Source organism: Syngnathus typhle, linkage group LG15 (genome assembly GCF_033458585.1).
Source record: "Syngnathus typhle isolate RoL2023-S1 ecotype Sweden linkage group LG15, RoL_Styp_1.0, whole genome shotgun sequence".
In the NCBI taxonomy this organism is placed as follows: Eukaryota; Metazoa; Chordata; class Actinopteri; order Syngnathiformes; family Syngnathidae; genus Syngnathus; species Syngnathus typhle.
In genome coordinates this window covers 9057148-9073229 of record NC_083752.1, presented here as the reverse complement: position 1 = coordinate 9073229, position 16082 = coordinate 9057148, and the positions used below count along the sequence as shown (strand labels likewise).

The following is a 16082-nucleotide window of genomic DNA, read 5'->3' as shown; positions in this document are numbered from 1 at the left end:
AGCCCCGCCCTTTCCTTCTTCTTCGTTTTGTTTTCCATCCAATAGGTGGCGCTGTTGATTCTGACGTGAGGTTAGGCAAAACGGAAGTTTTCTCGTCTCTCTCTTCATCTGTCTGGTTCCGTGCGCATTTACCATTGCCGTTTATCTTCTTTTTTTTTTTCGGTTCGCCATCATTTTCGGAGGGAAACCGAGCTATTTAGCTGAATTACATAGCCAAATTGTAGGAAAAACACACACAGTTATGACGTTTGTCTGCTAATTAAGTAAATTTGAATAGCAAGATGGTGCTAATGTTTACGCGCTAGTAAGCAATCCGTCATGTCTGAATGGTGCAACAGTGACACCGGAGAGGCTGTCTACCGGTCTCTGGATGCCATAAAAAACCTACGGATAAGGTTAGTATTGGTTTGAAAAGTGAAGTTTGCTTTTGTGGCTTGTATTATTCGGATCAGCGGCAGCATGTTCAGAGTCAGAGTCAGCTTTATTGTCAATTCCTTCATGCAAAGACACACAAAGAAATCGAAATTACGTTTCCTCCATCCCACGGTGACGAGACACAGTACACGAGTTCAGGACCCCAACAGCCTGGAGATCACAAACTTCGCCAGAGGCGAGCAGTGCTTGCATCCCACCATAGAGTCCAGGTGTTGTGCTTGATTTGGGACGCGCATTCCACCTCCTCGCGATGTTCCCCCTCGTACAATGGCCCGGTCCGCCCGATAGCACGCTAGCCGCTCCAGATGCACAGCAGGTACGCACTGTCCGGTAGATCTCAGCAGGCATGTTGATGCCCAGCGATCGAACGTTGTTGGCCTAGTATTCAGATACATTTAGGGACCTTGGGGTGAAGTTTCACGATGTTTATTCAATGGTTTAGTGAAGGTCGAATTAAGCTTACCTGTAAAAAGCAGTAATGCGTTTTAGGTTTATATACGTATGTATGTCCAATTAAAGGGTATCCTTAAAGAGGGTGACCACCTCAGTGACTCTTTCCCAACAACTCCAGCGGCAAGTTCTGTCCCAGCAGGATGCAGGAGTCATTGAACTCGTGCCGCTCACATCGCAAGCCCAACCTGGTGAGAGAACTCGAATGGTGTGCATGGCGGCCACAGAATTCCACAAAGGGTCAATTTCCCGACATGTTGTTTCTGTGACCAGGCGATAACGCAGAAGACGTCGTCGTTGGCTGGCAGGAGAAGCTTTTCAGTCAGGTACTGTAAGAACTCCCTTCACGACAGCTCAGTGGTTATTGAGTGTCTCTGACAAACGTGATTGCCTGCAGTATGAAATGGAGCTGTTCCAAAACGAGGTTGCGTGTCAGAGCCCACTGGACCGGCAGTACCACAAAGAGGTCACAGCCCTGACTCAGACCGAGGGCCGGCAAAACCGCAGAATTTTTACCTACACAGATTATGATCGCTACACCAACTGTCAGCCGCTGCAGCAGCTGGTGGGAGGTCAAATACTCTTTTCGAGTGCTCTTAGACTCTTAAAAATACTTTTCTTACTCTCACATTGAAAGCACCAAGGCAGCCATTTGCTCAACACCACCAAGACCAAACCCACTTTCCTTGCCGAAAGGATGGCCACCGTGCGGCAGCGAAGGCAGGACAGGCGAACCACGTAGGTGTGAACCGTGAAGCGTCGCCAAGAACGTGACTCCGGTGCAAAGGTTATGTTGTTTTCTCGCAGGGATGCCAGTTTCCCCAAGTCCAAGATCATTAACTGGGAGCCCAGCGATGAGTTCAAGAGGAACAGCCATGAGGTGAACAGTGTCATGCAGACAATGCACGTCATGGGAGATCTGGGTCCTCCTGGAAGGTAAGACCGGGCCCCGTCAATCAGCTGGGACTGAGTGTCATTTCCGCTATGTTGCTTTGTAAGTCAGAACTGATTCATGCTCTCTTTGTGTATTCTTCGCTCAGGTTGGGTCTGAAGGAGAACGAATTTTTGCTGTTGACCGTAAAAACAGATGGCAACGGGACCATTGTCGTGAAACCTGACTTCAACGAGGGCAAAGAGTCCTACAGGCAAGTTCACCCAAGACGCGTCAAGCGTTGCATGCCACATTTACAGTTCAAATGCGTGTTTGCAGGATAGCAACTGCCGGGAGCAACAAAGAAATCTGGCATCTCACCATCGAGAACGCGTCGGCAAGCATGAAATCGGAGGAGAAGGAACGAGAGCAGCGCTTGTACCGAGATGTGCGTAGCCATTTCTGGGGCCGTGAGGTGACTTCAAATGACGCGGCTGCGTGGGATGTTTGATGACATTAACAAGCTCACTTTGCTCCTTTTGACTATGTAGCTGCGTTCCAGGCGCACCGAGTTTCCATATAGCCTCGTTGGACAGGACTTCGAAATGGTAAGTAATTTGCCTTGTTTTTTGTTTTGCCAACAATGTGATAAATTTGTATGATCTAAAGATATCCAACGTTATGAGGCGTAGTGAAGGAATGAGAGCAGAGCATTTGCTGCTCGGAAAAAAAGTGCTCCGGTCCATTAGGCTCAATCTATTGAACAACAATGTCGGCCATGAACGCTTCTGACGTTTGTCAATCGTGCACGTATCTGATGTAAGTGACCGGCTCTCCGTTTAAAGGGTAAAATTCTGTACTTTAGCCCCTCTGCAGTAACGCAGCCTGTAGGGGAGACAAGAATTCATTTAAGCCGGTACGGAAAGAAGATTCGTTCCAAGTCTAACCGCTGTTCAGGTAACTACTCTATTGTTAGATTAATTCCGTCATTTCCGGACGCCAGTTCCGCTGAAATCAAAGAAACCCGAGGGTTGAGTAACTACTTCGTCGAGACCCAGGATCTCCTCGATCGCGGCCGTTTCAGTGGCTCTCCTTTCCTATTAAGATTGCTTTTGTTATCCGCTCGGAATAGTTTAGCTGTCTTTGTTAAGACCGCGGGAACTCGTTTATTTTCACTAGCGTACACTCACACTAGCTGAGTTTAAATTAACGGTTTTGAACCAGATTCTGACACTCCCTGATGTCAAGGATTAAAGCTGTCTTCGTTTAAAAAAGAACTGAACGATTTAAAGTATGACTATGATAGAGAAACAAAAGAGATTTAAAGCAAAAAAAATCAAAATAATCAATCGAAATTAAATGATTATAAAGTAGAAATTTAATGAATAAGCAAGAAAGAATGTTCTTGGTGTTGGATTTTGTCAAATAAATTCCCCCCCAAAATGCGACTCATACTCCGGAGCGACTTATATATGTTTTTTTTCACATTTTTGGGCATTTTATGGCTGGTGCGACTTATACTCCGGAGCGATTTATAGTCCGAAAATTACGGTAATTTCCACTCACCATTCTCAATATAGCAAAAATGATTCAGTCTCAAAGTTCTCTCGATTGAAAACTCAAAAATATAGTAAGAAAGGGTAAGAGGCTAGAGGTCTAAAATGCTGTTTGGTGGAAAAGTCGAGTGATCAGTTCTCCATGTTCCAAAATCCGAATTCTGTTTAAAAGAACAGGCTGGCCTAAAGAATGGAGATGACGACGCCCTAAAAACGGCTCCTCTCTCCTGCACCGAGGTCTGCATCTCCTAGCCTGTCTTTGAGCTTAAAATTTGACTAAGTCCAATTTGAAGATAGTATAAATTCATCTTAACGGACCTTGGGTTAATCACAGAAAGAATGAAATCTATCTTTGTCTATTCGGCGTTCTTGACCCACGGCAGTAGCCGCAGGGGCCATACCCCTGACGGGGAAAGCCCACCGGGCAAGAGAGAGCGATGCTCATTGTCCGAACGAACCTTTTATACCTGCCCAGTTCGTGGGTACTATGCCCGCTTGGTCACGTACCAGTTTTTTTCCATGATGTCATACATTGGCCTCAGATGACCCAAATGCTTCCAGAATATACTGCACCTGCATCTCAGCCGGTCTCAACCGGATTCAACCAGATAAGGTGACCATGTTCTCACGGGAGTAACAATTTTCTCAGGGATGTTTCATCCTGTTTCCCACTCCCAAATCTTGTCAACTGTCCATCAACGTGACATTTGCAAATGTTTTTTTCTCTGACTTGTGTTCCGTCAAACAGCATTTTGTTTAGGCTTCAACTGGATGAACGTGACCGAGGTCACGCTCATATGTGGGACCGCAGTCTTCCACCACTTAGTATCACCATTAACCCTTTCCACCTCCTTGTCTTCGCTCACATTCATGTGTAAATGGAACATCAATATTACATACATGTTTGATACTGATCAAACATCGTGACAATAAAAACACATACTTTCACAATAGTCAATTTAACACATAATCATAACTATGATCGTGGATTCTCTTAGTTAGCAAGTTAAAACACTCAAGCATCTTCAAAACATATTTTGACAACCTGGTGACCTCTAGGTCAAACTCAAGCGTGGGATTGCAGTCTTCCACCCACGGTTACACTGTCAGCCCCTTGTCCTTACTCAACTCTTAATACATTCATGTGTAAATGAAACATCAGTGCTATGATGCTGCTCAAGTTGGTACTAACTATAGAATATTGCAAAACATAATAAAATAAAGTATATTGCAGCTTACTCTAACTGTGATTAACATGTCTCAATCTCATTACCTAACGATGACCATGGGCTTCCCTAGTTAGCAAACTAAAATATTCAAGCAGTTTCAAAGTATATTATAGCAAAACAAAATAATATAACATAATCCAAAATTGTGTGTTTGTGTGCTTCAGAACAAGTCTTCATCTAATCAATGACTTTTTTTTAACTGTTAATGTACTGTGTTAGGTCAATCTGACTTTGCCACCATCTTCTGGTGAAATTTGGAACGGAAATGGAGGTTTACTGGTTCAACCAACAAATTCCCCTTTACCAATTTAACAATAGTTAATTTTGAACAACTAACTTTTAAGTAACCCCTACTCAGGCCCCCTTCTTCAGGTCCTCCATGTCAAGCTTTGAAATTTGGAATTTCATCTTAGCCAGTTCGTCTGGGCCAAATCCAATACACACTCACGCACCATCTTTTACCCTCCTATCCACTATGTAACTCATCACGTTGAATCGTGTTGTCTCGTAGCCTCCTCCGGGTGTTCTGCGCTACTTCCTGAACGGCGAGATAGGTAAGAAAGCCTCAACTCAGTGTTGACTCTTGCTATGTGTGTGTGAGGACATTGAAGATAGTATGTCTGGTGTGTCCAGTCTCCGCTGAGGGCTTTGAGTATGATCATTTGTATGTCCACTTCATAACGGAGCTGCCAAACAGTAAGTGGCCATTGCTTTTCGCACCGGTATCTCAACACAAGGCCTTGAAAATAACCGCGCTGGTCTCGCGAGCTAGACTGGTCCAGCTCACCGACGCAGTCCCACTCAGGAGTCACTCACGTCTCTCGGACCAAATCACTGGGGAAGGTTGGTATGTTCGCCGGTCGACGGATTTGGCCGCAGTAGCGTTGACATTTCCATGACTTGTGCCAACAGGACAACGTGGCGTACCTCTGCTACCCTTTCACCTTGGAGGCTTTCTGCACAAGCGAGGAAGAGCACGAGGGTTAGCGCCACGGCACATTAGCACCGCCGACATTTCATGATGAAGCAATTCCTTGCCATTTGCTGTTGTTGCAGAATCCGGACCCCGGTGGCCAGTGTTGTATTTCAAGGTTCTCTCACTGGACTCCTGGTGGCGATATCGAACCGAAGGCTATGGCTACCTGCTCTTTCCCTCCACGCCTGGTATGTCGCTGCCAAACGTGACAACTCGATAGGGAGGCAGACAGCTGACAAAGTTATATTAGATTGATCATATCAAAGTAGTATCCAATCTATTGCCTCTCCTCGTCCTTCCGGCGGCTTTACTGGCAGGGGGCAAAGCTGTTCAACACTGCCGGCAACCCCTGTCCTATTAAAGTTGCGTGTGAATGTTGCCACGGTGGCAGCGACGAGCCCGCCGCGAAAAACACGTGTACGCCGCGTTCAAGTTTGTGTAATTTGTAGGACTGCACACCTTGACGCGTCACACGTGGAGACCCCTTCAGACGGGCACGGCCTCGGCCATGAGGCGCTTCTTTATCGGAGGTTCCCCGGAACTGGAGGACCTGAGCTACGTGAGGGTACCAGGCCATTTTAAGGTAAACCCCAAAATGTCTGCACAAACCAGGACCAGGTGTGCGTGTCTTAACGTCGTTTATTTCCTTTTCTGACGGCAGGGGGACAGGCTCAGTCGCTTTGGATTTTGTACACAAACCTCGGGGAGTGTGACTTTTCGTTTTCACTGCATTCAGCAGTCGAGGTAATTGCTTAGCTTACAGATTTGTAATGGAAACTTGTCTTCATCGGTTTGCCACATCGCTCTGTCACATCCTCTAGAGATTTTGCCAATTCCACTGCAGCAAGGAGAAGGTGGCAGAACACTTTTGACCAGGCCCAAGGATTCCATCACCGTGATACTCTCTTAAGCACCATGGGTAAGCCGAAGACTCTTCTCAGAGGAACTGGACTAATATGTTATCACAATCTATGACTACATTTTGATGATGCGGCTGCTCTTTGACTCTGCCAGAGGCGTTTCAACGGGCCAGAAGGAAAATGCAAGAAGTTAGAGAAAGTCTTCCCGTGGACTTCATCGCCTCTGTCTCTCAAATCCAAGTATGATCGGCTGAGGAGTGAATATTATTTGCCATTCCAAAGTAAGATAGGGCTGTGATGTTAAACTGAGAAAGTCATACAATACAGGACTGCATGTGTTGCAATGTTAACATTTTTGTTCTGTTTTTGGATGTGTAAAATTTGACAAAGGATGATTAAAAAACATTTGCCTTTATGTTGGTTGGTATTTCATTTTGGGCTCAGCCTTGTTTGGATTTCTAGAGGTATTTCACATTCCAATTGATAGGTTATTGGAATGAAAAATTGTGTTTCTAATATTCATAGCATGGACTTGATGAATTTATTCATTTCAGAGTAGGAAATAAATCTATATGGCAAAACAAACATAATCCACAATGGGGGCAAAATATCTGCTACTGTGTCAGATGGCCTAAGGATGTGGCAAAATGGACTGCTTGGCAGGGAAAGAAAAGACATTTTTATTTTGAATGTTTTTGACATTCTAAGTGAAATCAATATCCAATAACTACAAGAGACACGGACTGGACCGAGTCAACATTGTGCTTGCACACATTGTTTGCTGCCTGGTGGAATTCAGCTTTGTGCTTGGTGGGCTTGCATGGGGGAAAGAGCGAGCGAGACGCGGCGAGTGTTAACGTGTGTTTCACTTTGTGTGATATGGCCCATTGACTATTTTTGCATAGCTCGAGAACAACAATGAGGGGTTTTTTTTTCCTACAGAAAATGTGCGCTTCCATTCAGTGCACTGATTGTGTTTCTGAAATTGTGCATACATTTATCGCTCAATGTGGAGGAAAGGAGGGCACAGCTATTCATTGGAGAAACATGAGCAAATTGTTTTGTGTTGTGCAAGGATTGATAAGGCCATGTACTGTATGAAACACACACAAACACATCACCACTTCAACAATGCCATGTCCATTATTGCTTTGCTATGGGGTTGAATTCTAGCTCGTGTTGTGAGGGATGCTGCGGTTGACCTTGAATGTGTCCTTGTCTGAAAAATGAAACTGCATCCCCGCTGTGTATTTTACACCAGCAGATATTGTAGCAAATGGCCTCACACAAATGACCTTCTGTTTGATAAGAAGCAACGGCAATGCTCACGTAACGTTTTTGCTTTTGAGGATGAACGGCGGTCACCTGACTCGAGATGATTCTTTGAGCAACATGAAAAGGAGCCAGGATGCATATTAGCTAGAACTTCTGCTACCTAACTGATATCTCAAGGCAACCCCCGTACAACATTATTCCAAAGGTTCTACAACAATCCATGGAATGTTCTCACTTTCTAAAGTTGATAAAGTGAACGGCATTTGTTGGTGTTGCTTCCCCATACCTTTACTTTTTTATGAGAAGCGGCATGCGTGTGACGATTGGCACAAGGTCATGTGGTTAATGCACATTCGAGTTGTCATGGACTCTTAAGTGGTTTTTAATCAGCAATTATTAGCAAATGGAGTGGCTGTGCGGGCGCCGGTGAGAGAGTGCCCATCAATGTCACGTCAATTTGCACGGTGGCCTCCGCATTAGAGGTGCATTCTGGGAGGCAGCCGCCACCTGAGTGTCTCATCACGCACGCGCACGCGCACGCACGCGCACTCACTCACTCACTCACTCACTCACTCACTCACTCACTCACTCACTCACTCACTCACTCACTCACTCACTCACTCACTCACTCACTCACTCACTCACTCACTCACTCACTCACTCACTCACTCACTCACTCACTCACTCACTCACTCACGCACGCACGCACGCACGCACGCACGCACGCACGCACGCACGCACGCACGCACGCACGCACGCACGCACGCACGCACTCACTCACTCACTCACTCACTCACTCACTCACTCACTCACTCACTCACTCACTCACTCACTCACTCACTCACTCACTCACTCACTCACTCACTCACTCACTCACTCACTCACTCACTCACTCACTCACTCACTCACTCACTCACTCACTCACTCACTCACTCACTCACTCACTCACTCACTCACTCAAGCAAGCAGCCATGGACTCCATTACACAGCCCTGTCAAAAAAATGTTCCGCTGCCGATGAGGAACAACCATTACAGGCCTGGGAGGAGAGATAATTTTGTGATTCACATAAAATCAAGTCGAATGAACGTTACTCAGTATACATAGCAATTCCTACAATGGCGTCTTTCCCAGTCATTTTTAAGGTATAAATGCAGCGTGATTATTTCGGATGACGTCCCGTCATTTTCACCGATACCTGTAATTGCCAATTAAGCATGCTGGCATCTCTACGCAGCTTATAATTACCTTTAATAAATGCTGAGGCACGTGTGTCTTGCAATCATGAATATGCATAGCCATAGCGTCCGAAGCATACCTTTGACACACTTGGGGGGTGGAAAGGGGGGGCGGACCGTCTCTTCATGACACCGCTGCTGAACTGCGTCGCCCTGGAGAAAATTCAAAATGGCTCACATTTAAAAAAAAAAAAAAAAAAAGCACATAAAAGACTTGAAAATAGAGTTGTCTAATTTTGCACTTGGACTGACTATTTGCAAACAAGCAATTAAAAAGTCAATTTGACACATTGTGTCCCTTTTAAAACCGACGACTTTGTAGCATCCAGCTTGCCACTTTTAATTGGCCCTTAATTAAAAGCAGCCAGAGCGGAAAGGTCAACCAGCTAGGATGGCCAAAGAATACACTGTTCCTGATAACCCATGTTTTATGACTCCATTCTGATTTTAATAATTGCACATTAATGTCTTCAGATGGCAGCAAAGCACTATTTTGGTCGAAGTATAACTCCTTAGCTCAGTTTAACATCGTTTCTTGACAAAGGCCCCGAGCTCAAGGGGCCCCCGAGAAACAGCGGACAAGGCAACATGTCAAGGATCACCCTCGTGAGACCCCTGATTAGCTCATACTGTCTGCTGGTTTGTAGGGGGACTAGGAAAGACGATTAATACTGGACCATATCAATGACTTAACTGTAACAAAGTGTGTGTGTGTGTGTTCGTTCCTTCTGGCCTCCAGGGGGTCTAGAAATGCCTCCACTTGGCTGATCGATCAGCTTGTCAGGATGACTGATGGCGTTAGCATATTGCACATCTTTGAAAGTGATATATTGCATCTACATGAGAGGGAATGTAATGTGAATAATGATGATAAACTTTGAATTGGAATGACTGAATTTCAACCTTTATTAACTTCAACTCATGTGTGCGGCCTCGCGTTGATTCATCCTGTTATTTTGTCTACAGCTATTTCGTCAGTGAACCTTAGCTGATATTGATGCTCGCGCGCAATGCTGCTCATAAGAAAAACAACCGGCGGTTGATTGGCTTCTTTTCCTGAGTGGATACCTAGCACCGAGTAAGGACGCTAGGAGGAAGCAGAACTACGCAGCATCACTTATTTGCTTCCTAAAGCAGTTTGGGACTGTGCTCACAATAACTTTTATTAATATTACGCCTTTCAACGCTATTTAATTCTGTGAATAGACGTAATGTGTATGAGTGATTCAGTGTGGTTTCAAACATTAATTCTAATTAAAAAACTGATCCGTGGCAAATTTACAGGAGCTATTTAAAACAAAACAAAACAAAACGAAAAGTAATATAACAATTCAGTTTATTGTATTTATATTCCAGACAGACATCAATTTTTGGACCACATTAGAGGATGGAAACCTTTCACAGACATTTTTTTTGTCAATATTATTATTTGAAAATACAAATATAAAATTAGACTTTCCACATTTGATATGTGAGAGACCCCCATCCATCCGTCCGTCCGTCCGTCCGTCCGTCCGTCCGCCCGCCCGCCCGCCCGCCCGCCCGCCCGCCCGTCCGTCCGTCCGTCCATCCATCCATCATTATTTTCCATATATTTTACAACGGGGCTTTAGCAAGCCTATATGGTAACCTGAAAGATGCTTTCAGATCAGGTCAGTCGGGTCTGTCTGTCCGTCTCTCGCCATAAAAAGTCGGTTAACGGAATAAAAAAACAAAAAAAGGGGCAAGTGTTAGGAATGGCTCAAGAGCAATGCAAAAAAACATCCCACGTCCTACGATGCATCTGGGATGGTCTCCAACTATGGCATAATGACTGAATGGGATGGTCCTATATACGTATATGTCTATTTGCATGGGAGGTGGTGATGCTTTCAACTGGAAATTGACAAACTGCTTTTCTTTTCTGCCACCTTGAAAGCTTCCGTGTTGAGTGTGAATAGATGTGTTAATACTAAGTCCAAAAAAGAAGACAAATAACATTGTGGCCACTGTGACAACCTGCTCTTATATAAGATAGCTTAGAAATCAGGACAACTTTGTCAAGCTTTTTCTGGGATGGCAATGATGGAGAACATTCAAGAGCAAAATTGAGTGGACACGTAGCTGCTGCTGCGTGTCCAGCAGACAAGATGACAGAAAAGTCAGCACTAAGTGAAGTGTGGCCATTGCCTAGCACTTGCCTCGAGATTCAAGTTTCAATGGATACGGTAGTACACAAACGTCAACACCTTCCAGGTGGACTTTTCTTTTTTTTTATCTCTCCTTTTTGATTTTTCTTTTCTTAAACCAAGTCCCCCTCCCCTCTCCCGGAACAGAGAAGCTAAGTCGACTAAAATGAGTAACATTCATCAGCTGCAAAGCGCTGTCAGTTTGCGATCAAATGAAATGAGAGCCACACAGCCATGCTACCTTAAAGTCCAAGCTACTACATCACAACACTACAGAGGCCATTGGTGGCAAGGAAAGTTCAAGTTTTTGTTCTGTTCAGGTGTCTTCATTCTTACGTGGTGCTAATAATATTTCTTTTCAAAGCAAAACTATTTGGTGATATATAAACTAAGGCGAAGGAACACTTTCATTTACCCTGTTGGATAGAAGGCGAAGTAGCACAGAGGTGTTAAGTATTGATTTTGTTTGTTATTATAATCGCTCTATCTCTTTTTTTAAATGAATGTTTCACATGTTTACAGTTAACATGAATGCTTGCGATAGCATCAATTCTGGTAGGAAAACACCATCTCCTTCATTGTCTCTATCATGGAAAAAAAAAAACAAACAGAGTAGTAACGGTTGAGTGATTAAATACTCGGGCCTATGTTTCCATTCTATTCTAATTACGTAATTCATTTGAAATGAAATCTCTGCATGAATCAGCCTTGACGTAACATACAAAGTAGAAATGACTGACTACCATTTGAATGTCTAAACGATGATAGCAGATGTCCCTCTGGCAAAGCAAAGCAAAGAATACACGTTTTGCATATCTAGCGTTAGCATTTAAGGTAGTATGGCACACCCCTTTAAAAAACATTCAAGGGTGGGATATCCAAATAATGCCTTGCGTACACTTCCACCTCCCAGCAAGTGTTTCTCTCTATCCGCGTCCATCCACGAGAGCTTTGGTTCACTGAAACCACGTGAAAGATGACGCCAACAGAAGAAAGAGTAGAAGAACGAAAAGGTCCAAGTGTGAAGACTAACATGGTCGCCGAGAGAAAAGTCTCGTGTATATCTTGACTGGTCCTACGTCTACCACAGTCACTACATCTATCATCTTACTGAGTTCTATAGAGAACATCTACTTGTACTTAGAGGAGGAGGCCGAGGAAGGGAACGGGAGGGAGGAGAGGTAGAGCGGAGGGAGAACAACAATGAAGCACTAGATTGGGAGCAAAGACAGCACTGCGTTGACAAGTTATTTCTTTACACACCCATGAAATACTTGAATGAGGAACAAAAGATCTTCCGAGGATGTAAAGAGAGAAAAAACAATGGATGCACAGTACATTTTAATAGTATAGTACAATTATTATTCATATAGAAACCACAACAAAATTGAACTAGAAATCAGCAAAGAAGCATCTTTGTTTTCTTTGTTCTTTTTTTTGTCGTTTTGTATTTTCTTTTACATCGTGAACATTACAATTTTTTTCCTCCTTTAAATTATTACTTGATCACAACTCCATCCCATTGACTTTAAAAGTATCCAGCATATTTCTGAACCTGGTTGTTTGGAAATGCGACATCGACAAGATAAAAACATTACATAATCATTATGGAGCAGAATGCACACGCTCTGCTGGATGACCTTGAAATAGCTGACGACACTCCCGGAGCGCAACATTATTATTATTATTATTATCATCGAAATGTTTATGGTTTGATAGTGAATAATTCAGTGTGTGACCCAGAATAAATACGTTCAGATGAGTCATGGGTCTAATAAAACCAAAGCAAATGTCAAACATGTCAACTATTTAGCGAGCTGTTAAGTCACCTGGCAATTCAAAGGGGTGTGTCTATTTCAGAATACACGAATCCAAGAATCCTTCATGCTAATTCCAAAGCACCGGCCGCCTTTTAAAAAGCCAACATGTACATGTGCAAATAGGAAATGGCCTGTACTTCACTACTCACAGTGCAATGATTTTGTCTTCTTGCTCGCTCTCCCTTTCTTTTTTTTTCTTTAAATAGATTTATTTAAGTCATTCAGTGTTTTCATTTACGTGACAATAAATTAAACCTGCCTGGAAATCCACAATATAATTCACAAGGCTGAGGTATGGTACCAAAATCCTTTCCTAATTCATTCCAAAGAACTAAAAACGAAGCGGGCTTGTTCGTGGAGCCCATACATTGTTCCCAAAAGAATTTGGGAAGGAGCAGGATGATACAAACAAGAAAAAACTGAGAAGAGTACAAAAGTGTCCGCATATGCACAAAATGCAATCTAAAAGTACAGTGTGCTTTGGATTCAAATCTTTTTTTTTCTTCCTCTCCTCATCTTAACACCTTAACAAAAGATACCAATTCGGATCTTTTTTTGTTGTATTTCTTCTTCTTTTTTTTAATTTCATAAAACTTGACTGACTGAACATACCACTTGTATTTTTGCTGGTTTGACACTTTGTAAAACAATTCAGCTTTGACTATTTACAGAGAACAACAAGTGTGTGTTGATCTCAGGGTTGTCACCGTCTTTCAGCAGGGAAAAAAGGATTCTTATCATAATAATAATAACAATCAGAATCATAAGTGTTTACAGCTTTTTCTTCTATTCACACGCTATAACATGTTCTTTGACACACCATCACAAAAATATGCTATTCTCTCACTGAGTTGGTTATATGCAGTGACTGGAATAATATGTACAGCTACATTTCTTTTTCGCAAGTTTGAATTCACAATGTTGTTATATGAAATTTGTTATAGCATATACATATATATATATACATATATATATATACATATATATATGTATATATATGTATATATATATATATATAATATTTATATAGTTCTAAACAGCAAAAACAACACTTATAAAAAAAGGACCATAAAAATATTGGAGTCCTCTTTGTATTGCCCAAAAACAGGTCATCATGGTTAACAATGAGACATCACAAGAAACAAAAGCGCTACTAAGATTTATTACTTTGATACCCTCGTATCCGATTTGCGCAGAAATGGATTTTTTTCAAATCTAGTAAAAATTTGCACAGCGACTCTTGTTTTTGTGTGTGTGTGTGTGTGAGTTGAGCCTGAATGCTTCATTTCTCTTTCAGGCTACCAAAGCTGATTTTATTTATTTTTTTACACCACGTCGCCCGCACTTTCAAAAGCAGAAGAAGAGAACAGAAAATGACACAAAAGTTGTGTGGAACTAAACTGACAGAGCAACCCAAGCACAGGAAAGAGGCGGTGAAAGAGATGTGAAACTTCAAACCAAACCAGGCGCTGACGTTATAGAAGGTTTGGAATATAGTACAGCAGTTGTTCTTTTTCGGAGATGACTGAACAGTTTCTTTTCTTCGTTATATGGTTACCACTTGCTTGCTCGTTTAGCCTGTCCGCTGTGTCTCAGTAGCGCCACCTGCACACAAAGCCAATTAGAAACTTGGTCCCGTCTTTCCTAGGCCGCCAGACAGAATCCGCTGGAGAAAGGAGAGCATGGTGCCGACGCGTGACGAAGAAAAAGGCATGGAAGCAAATTGAATGACCATGCTGACAGTCTACATGCCTTCATGCAGGATGGCGTGTGCACATGCAGCAAATACTACACTCAAGCAGACATTAATTGTATGTAGTTTGAAGACTGCTTATTAGTCTATTTTGGTGATGGAAGGCCAAGGTGAGATGAAGGCTCTGTCGTTGAAAAGCAGACCTGAGATTCAAAAACTGCTTACAAAAATGCTCACAATGGGATGAAGAAAGTAAGCTGGCAGAGCTGCAGTGCAGTGTGAGTGTCTGACTCATGAAGCCACACGGTCAACCTCTAACAAAAAAACAAAATAAAACAAAATAATAAAATAAAATATTACAAAAGAATACTTTCTTTTGAGACACTATATGTTTTATATTGTAGATTTAGTCAATTAAAATGCAGTGAAATGTAAACTAAAACCAGGCTGAAATAATTTAGGTGACTCAAGTCAAAACATTTTTGGTAAACTTGCTGTCAAAATGAAAACGGCTTCAAAGTGAACTGAAGTGTACAACTTGGTGCCACTGTGGCCGCTGAGTCACGCTCAGGCTTGACTTGCAGTTCTGCTCTGTGGAGGACGACTGATGCGATGGATGTGTAGTGTGGAGAACACTGATAAAATGCACAGGAAATAAAATGCAATACCTCTGATGAGATGGCAAGCAGGCCACCTGTTCAATGGTATCCATTTGTAAAAGCTGTCGCAATCAAGGGGCCCTAAAAATGTACAGTTAGTGTGCTGGTCAGTATGCATTTCAAGGAAACAAAAGTGAGTCATTTGAGACCTTCAAGTTTTCATACTATACTATATTATTATGATTATGATATTGGTGGAAGTAGATACTCTCTCAAATCAAGCACATTCCAATAACACCATTACGTAAAGATACTACTCGTCGATACAAAAACACACACGACGAATGATTGGATAGGAGCGTATGGCGAGATCCTAAACATCCCAAAATGAGATCCCAGTGCCGCTCGGCTAATCAGGCTAGCGTCAGAGTGGGAGCTGACAGGTTGGTGGAAATCACAAGCAAAGAAAGAAGCGCCCCTTTCAGCTGTGATTAGCTGCTGTTATCGCCTCAATCAGTTAATTGCGTTCTAATTGTCTTGCATATAAAAACAGTTAAAATCATTACGGCTTCTTTGCATGCGCTATTTTGATCGAGGCTAAAGGGATTAATAAAAGCAGCGGAGCGTGAAGTCGTGTGCAACGCTGATGACGAGACTCCATCAGCGTTCTGCTTTGCTGCCTGATTGTGACGAGATGATTTAATAACGCTGGCATATTGGGATAATCCACCAGGGAGGCTGGAATCTTGACTTCCGTTGGGTTTGTTAACAGAAATGCTAAAAGGCACAATATGTAATAATACGACGGTAGAATAACACCGGAATGGTACTGATTATTTTGAAATTAGTAGGATATCACCATTGCCAGGATCACCTACTCAATGGTTTGTAATATTGACGAATGACAACATCC

The 16082-nt window shown here is 42.8% G+C and overlaps 2 protein-coding genes across 12 annotated transcripts in view; one reads left to right on the top strand and one right to left on the bottom strand.

Moving 5' to 3' along the window:
- The first annotated feature begins 74 nt into the window (after nt 1-74).
- On the top strand, nt 75-6792 carry mks1 (MKS transition zone complex subunit 1). 3 transcript variants are annotated; one of them, XM_061299921.1, is made up of 19 exons: nt 75-395; nt 555-751; nt 955-1076; nt 1159-1211; nt 1283-1450; nt 1523-1623; nt 1693-1821; nt 1926-2030; nt 2096-2231; nt 2308-2364; nt 5053-5095; nt 5175-5237; nt 5314-5384; nt 5454-5523; nt 5598-5705; nt 5967-6100; nt 6179-6261; nt 6339-6436; nt 6532-6792. In XM_061299921.1, exons 2-19 carry the CDS (start codon nt 741-743, stop codon nt 6621-6623), a joined length of 1644 nt encoding a protein of 547 aa, XP_061155905.1. In that variant the 5' UTR covers nt 75-395; nt 555-740; the 3' UTR covers nt 6624-6792. The 3 variants fall into 3 exon arrangements, with proteins under 3 accessions (XP_061155905.1, XP_061155903.1, XP_061155904.1); XM_061299919.1 differs by lacking the exon at nt 555-751; XM_061299920.1 differs by lacking the exon at nt 555-751 and having other exon boundaries at nt 76-395; nt 2096-2204.
- The window catches only part of LOC133168388 (RNA-binding protein Musashi homolog 2), a 201697-nt gene continuing 191195 nt past the window's right edge, over nt 5581-16082 (bottom strand). For 4 of the 9 annotated variants that reach the window (XM_061299922.1, XM_061299928.1, XM_061299923.1 and 1 more), the window contains one exon: nt 5581-9042. In XM_061299922.1, the coding sequence (XP_061155906.1) occupies nt 8902-9042 (141 nt within the window). In that variant the 3' untranslated portion in view covers nt 5581-8901. The other 5 variants (XM_061299925.1, XM_061299927.1, XM_061299930.1 and 2 more) reach the window with 3 other exon arrangements.

Bases quoted from the DNA above. Each gene is read 5' to 3' on its own strand.
- mks1 (XM_061299919.1), top strand. From the start codon at position 319: ATGTCTGAATGGTGCAACAGTGACACCGGAGAGGCTGTCTACCGGTCT. The intron at 5,706-5,966 runs GTATGTCGCTGC...TGTAATTTGTAG, and splicing joins GCTCTTTCCCTCCACGCCTG to GACTGCACACCTTGACGCGT. The intron at 6,437-6,531 runs GTAAGCCGAAGA...TGACTCTGCCAG, and splicing joins TACTCTCTTAAGCACCATGG to AGGCGTTTCAACGGGCCAGA.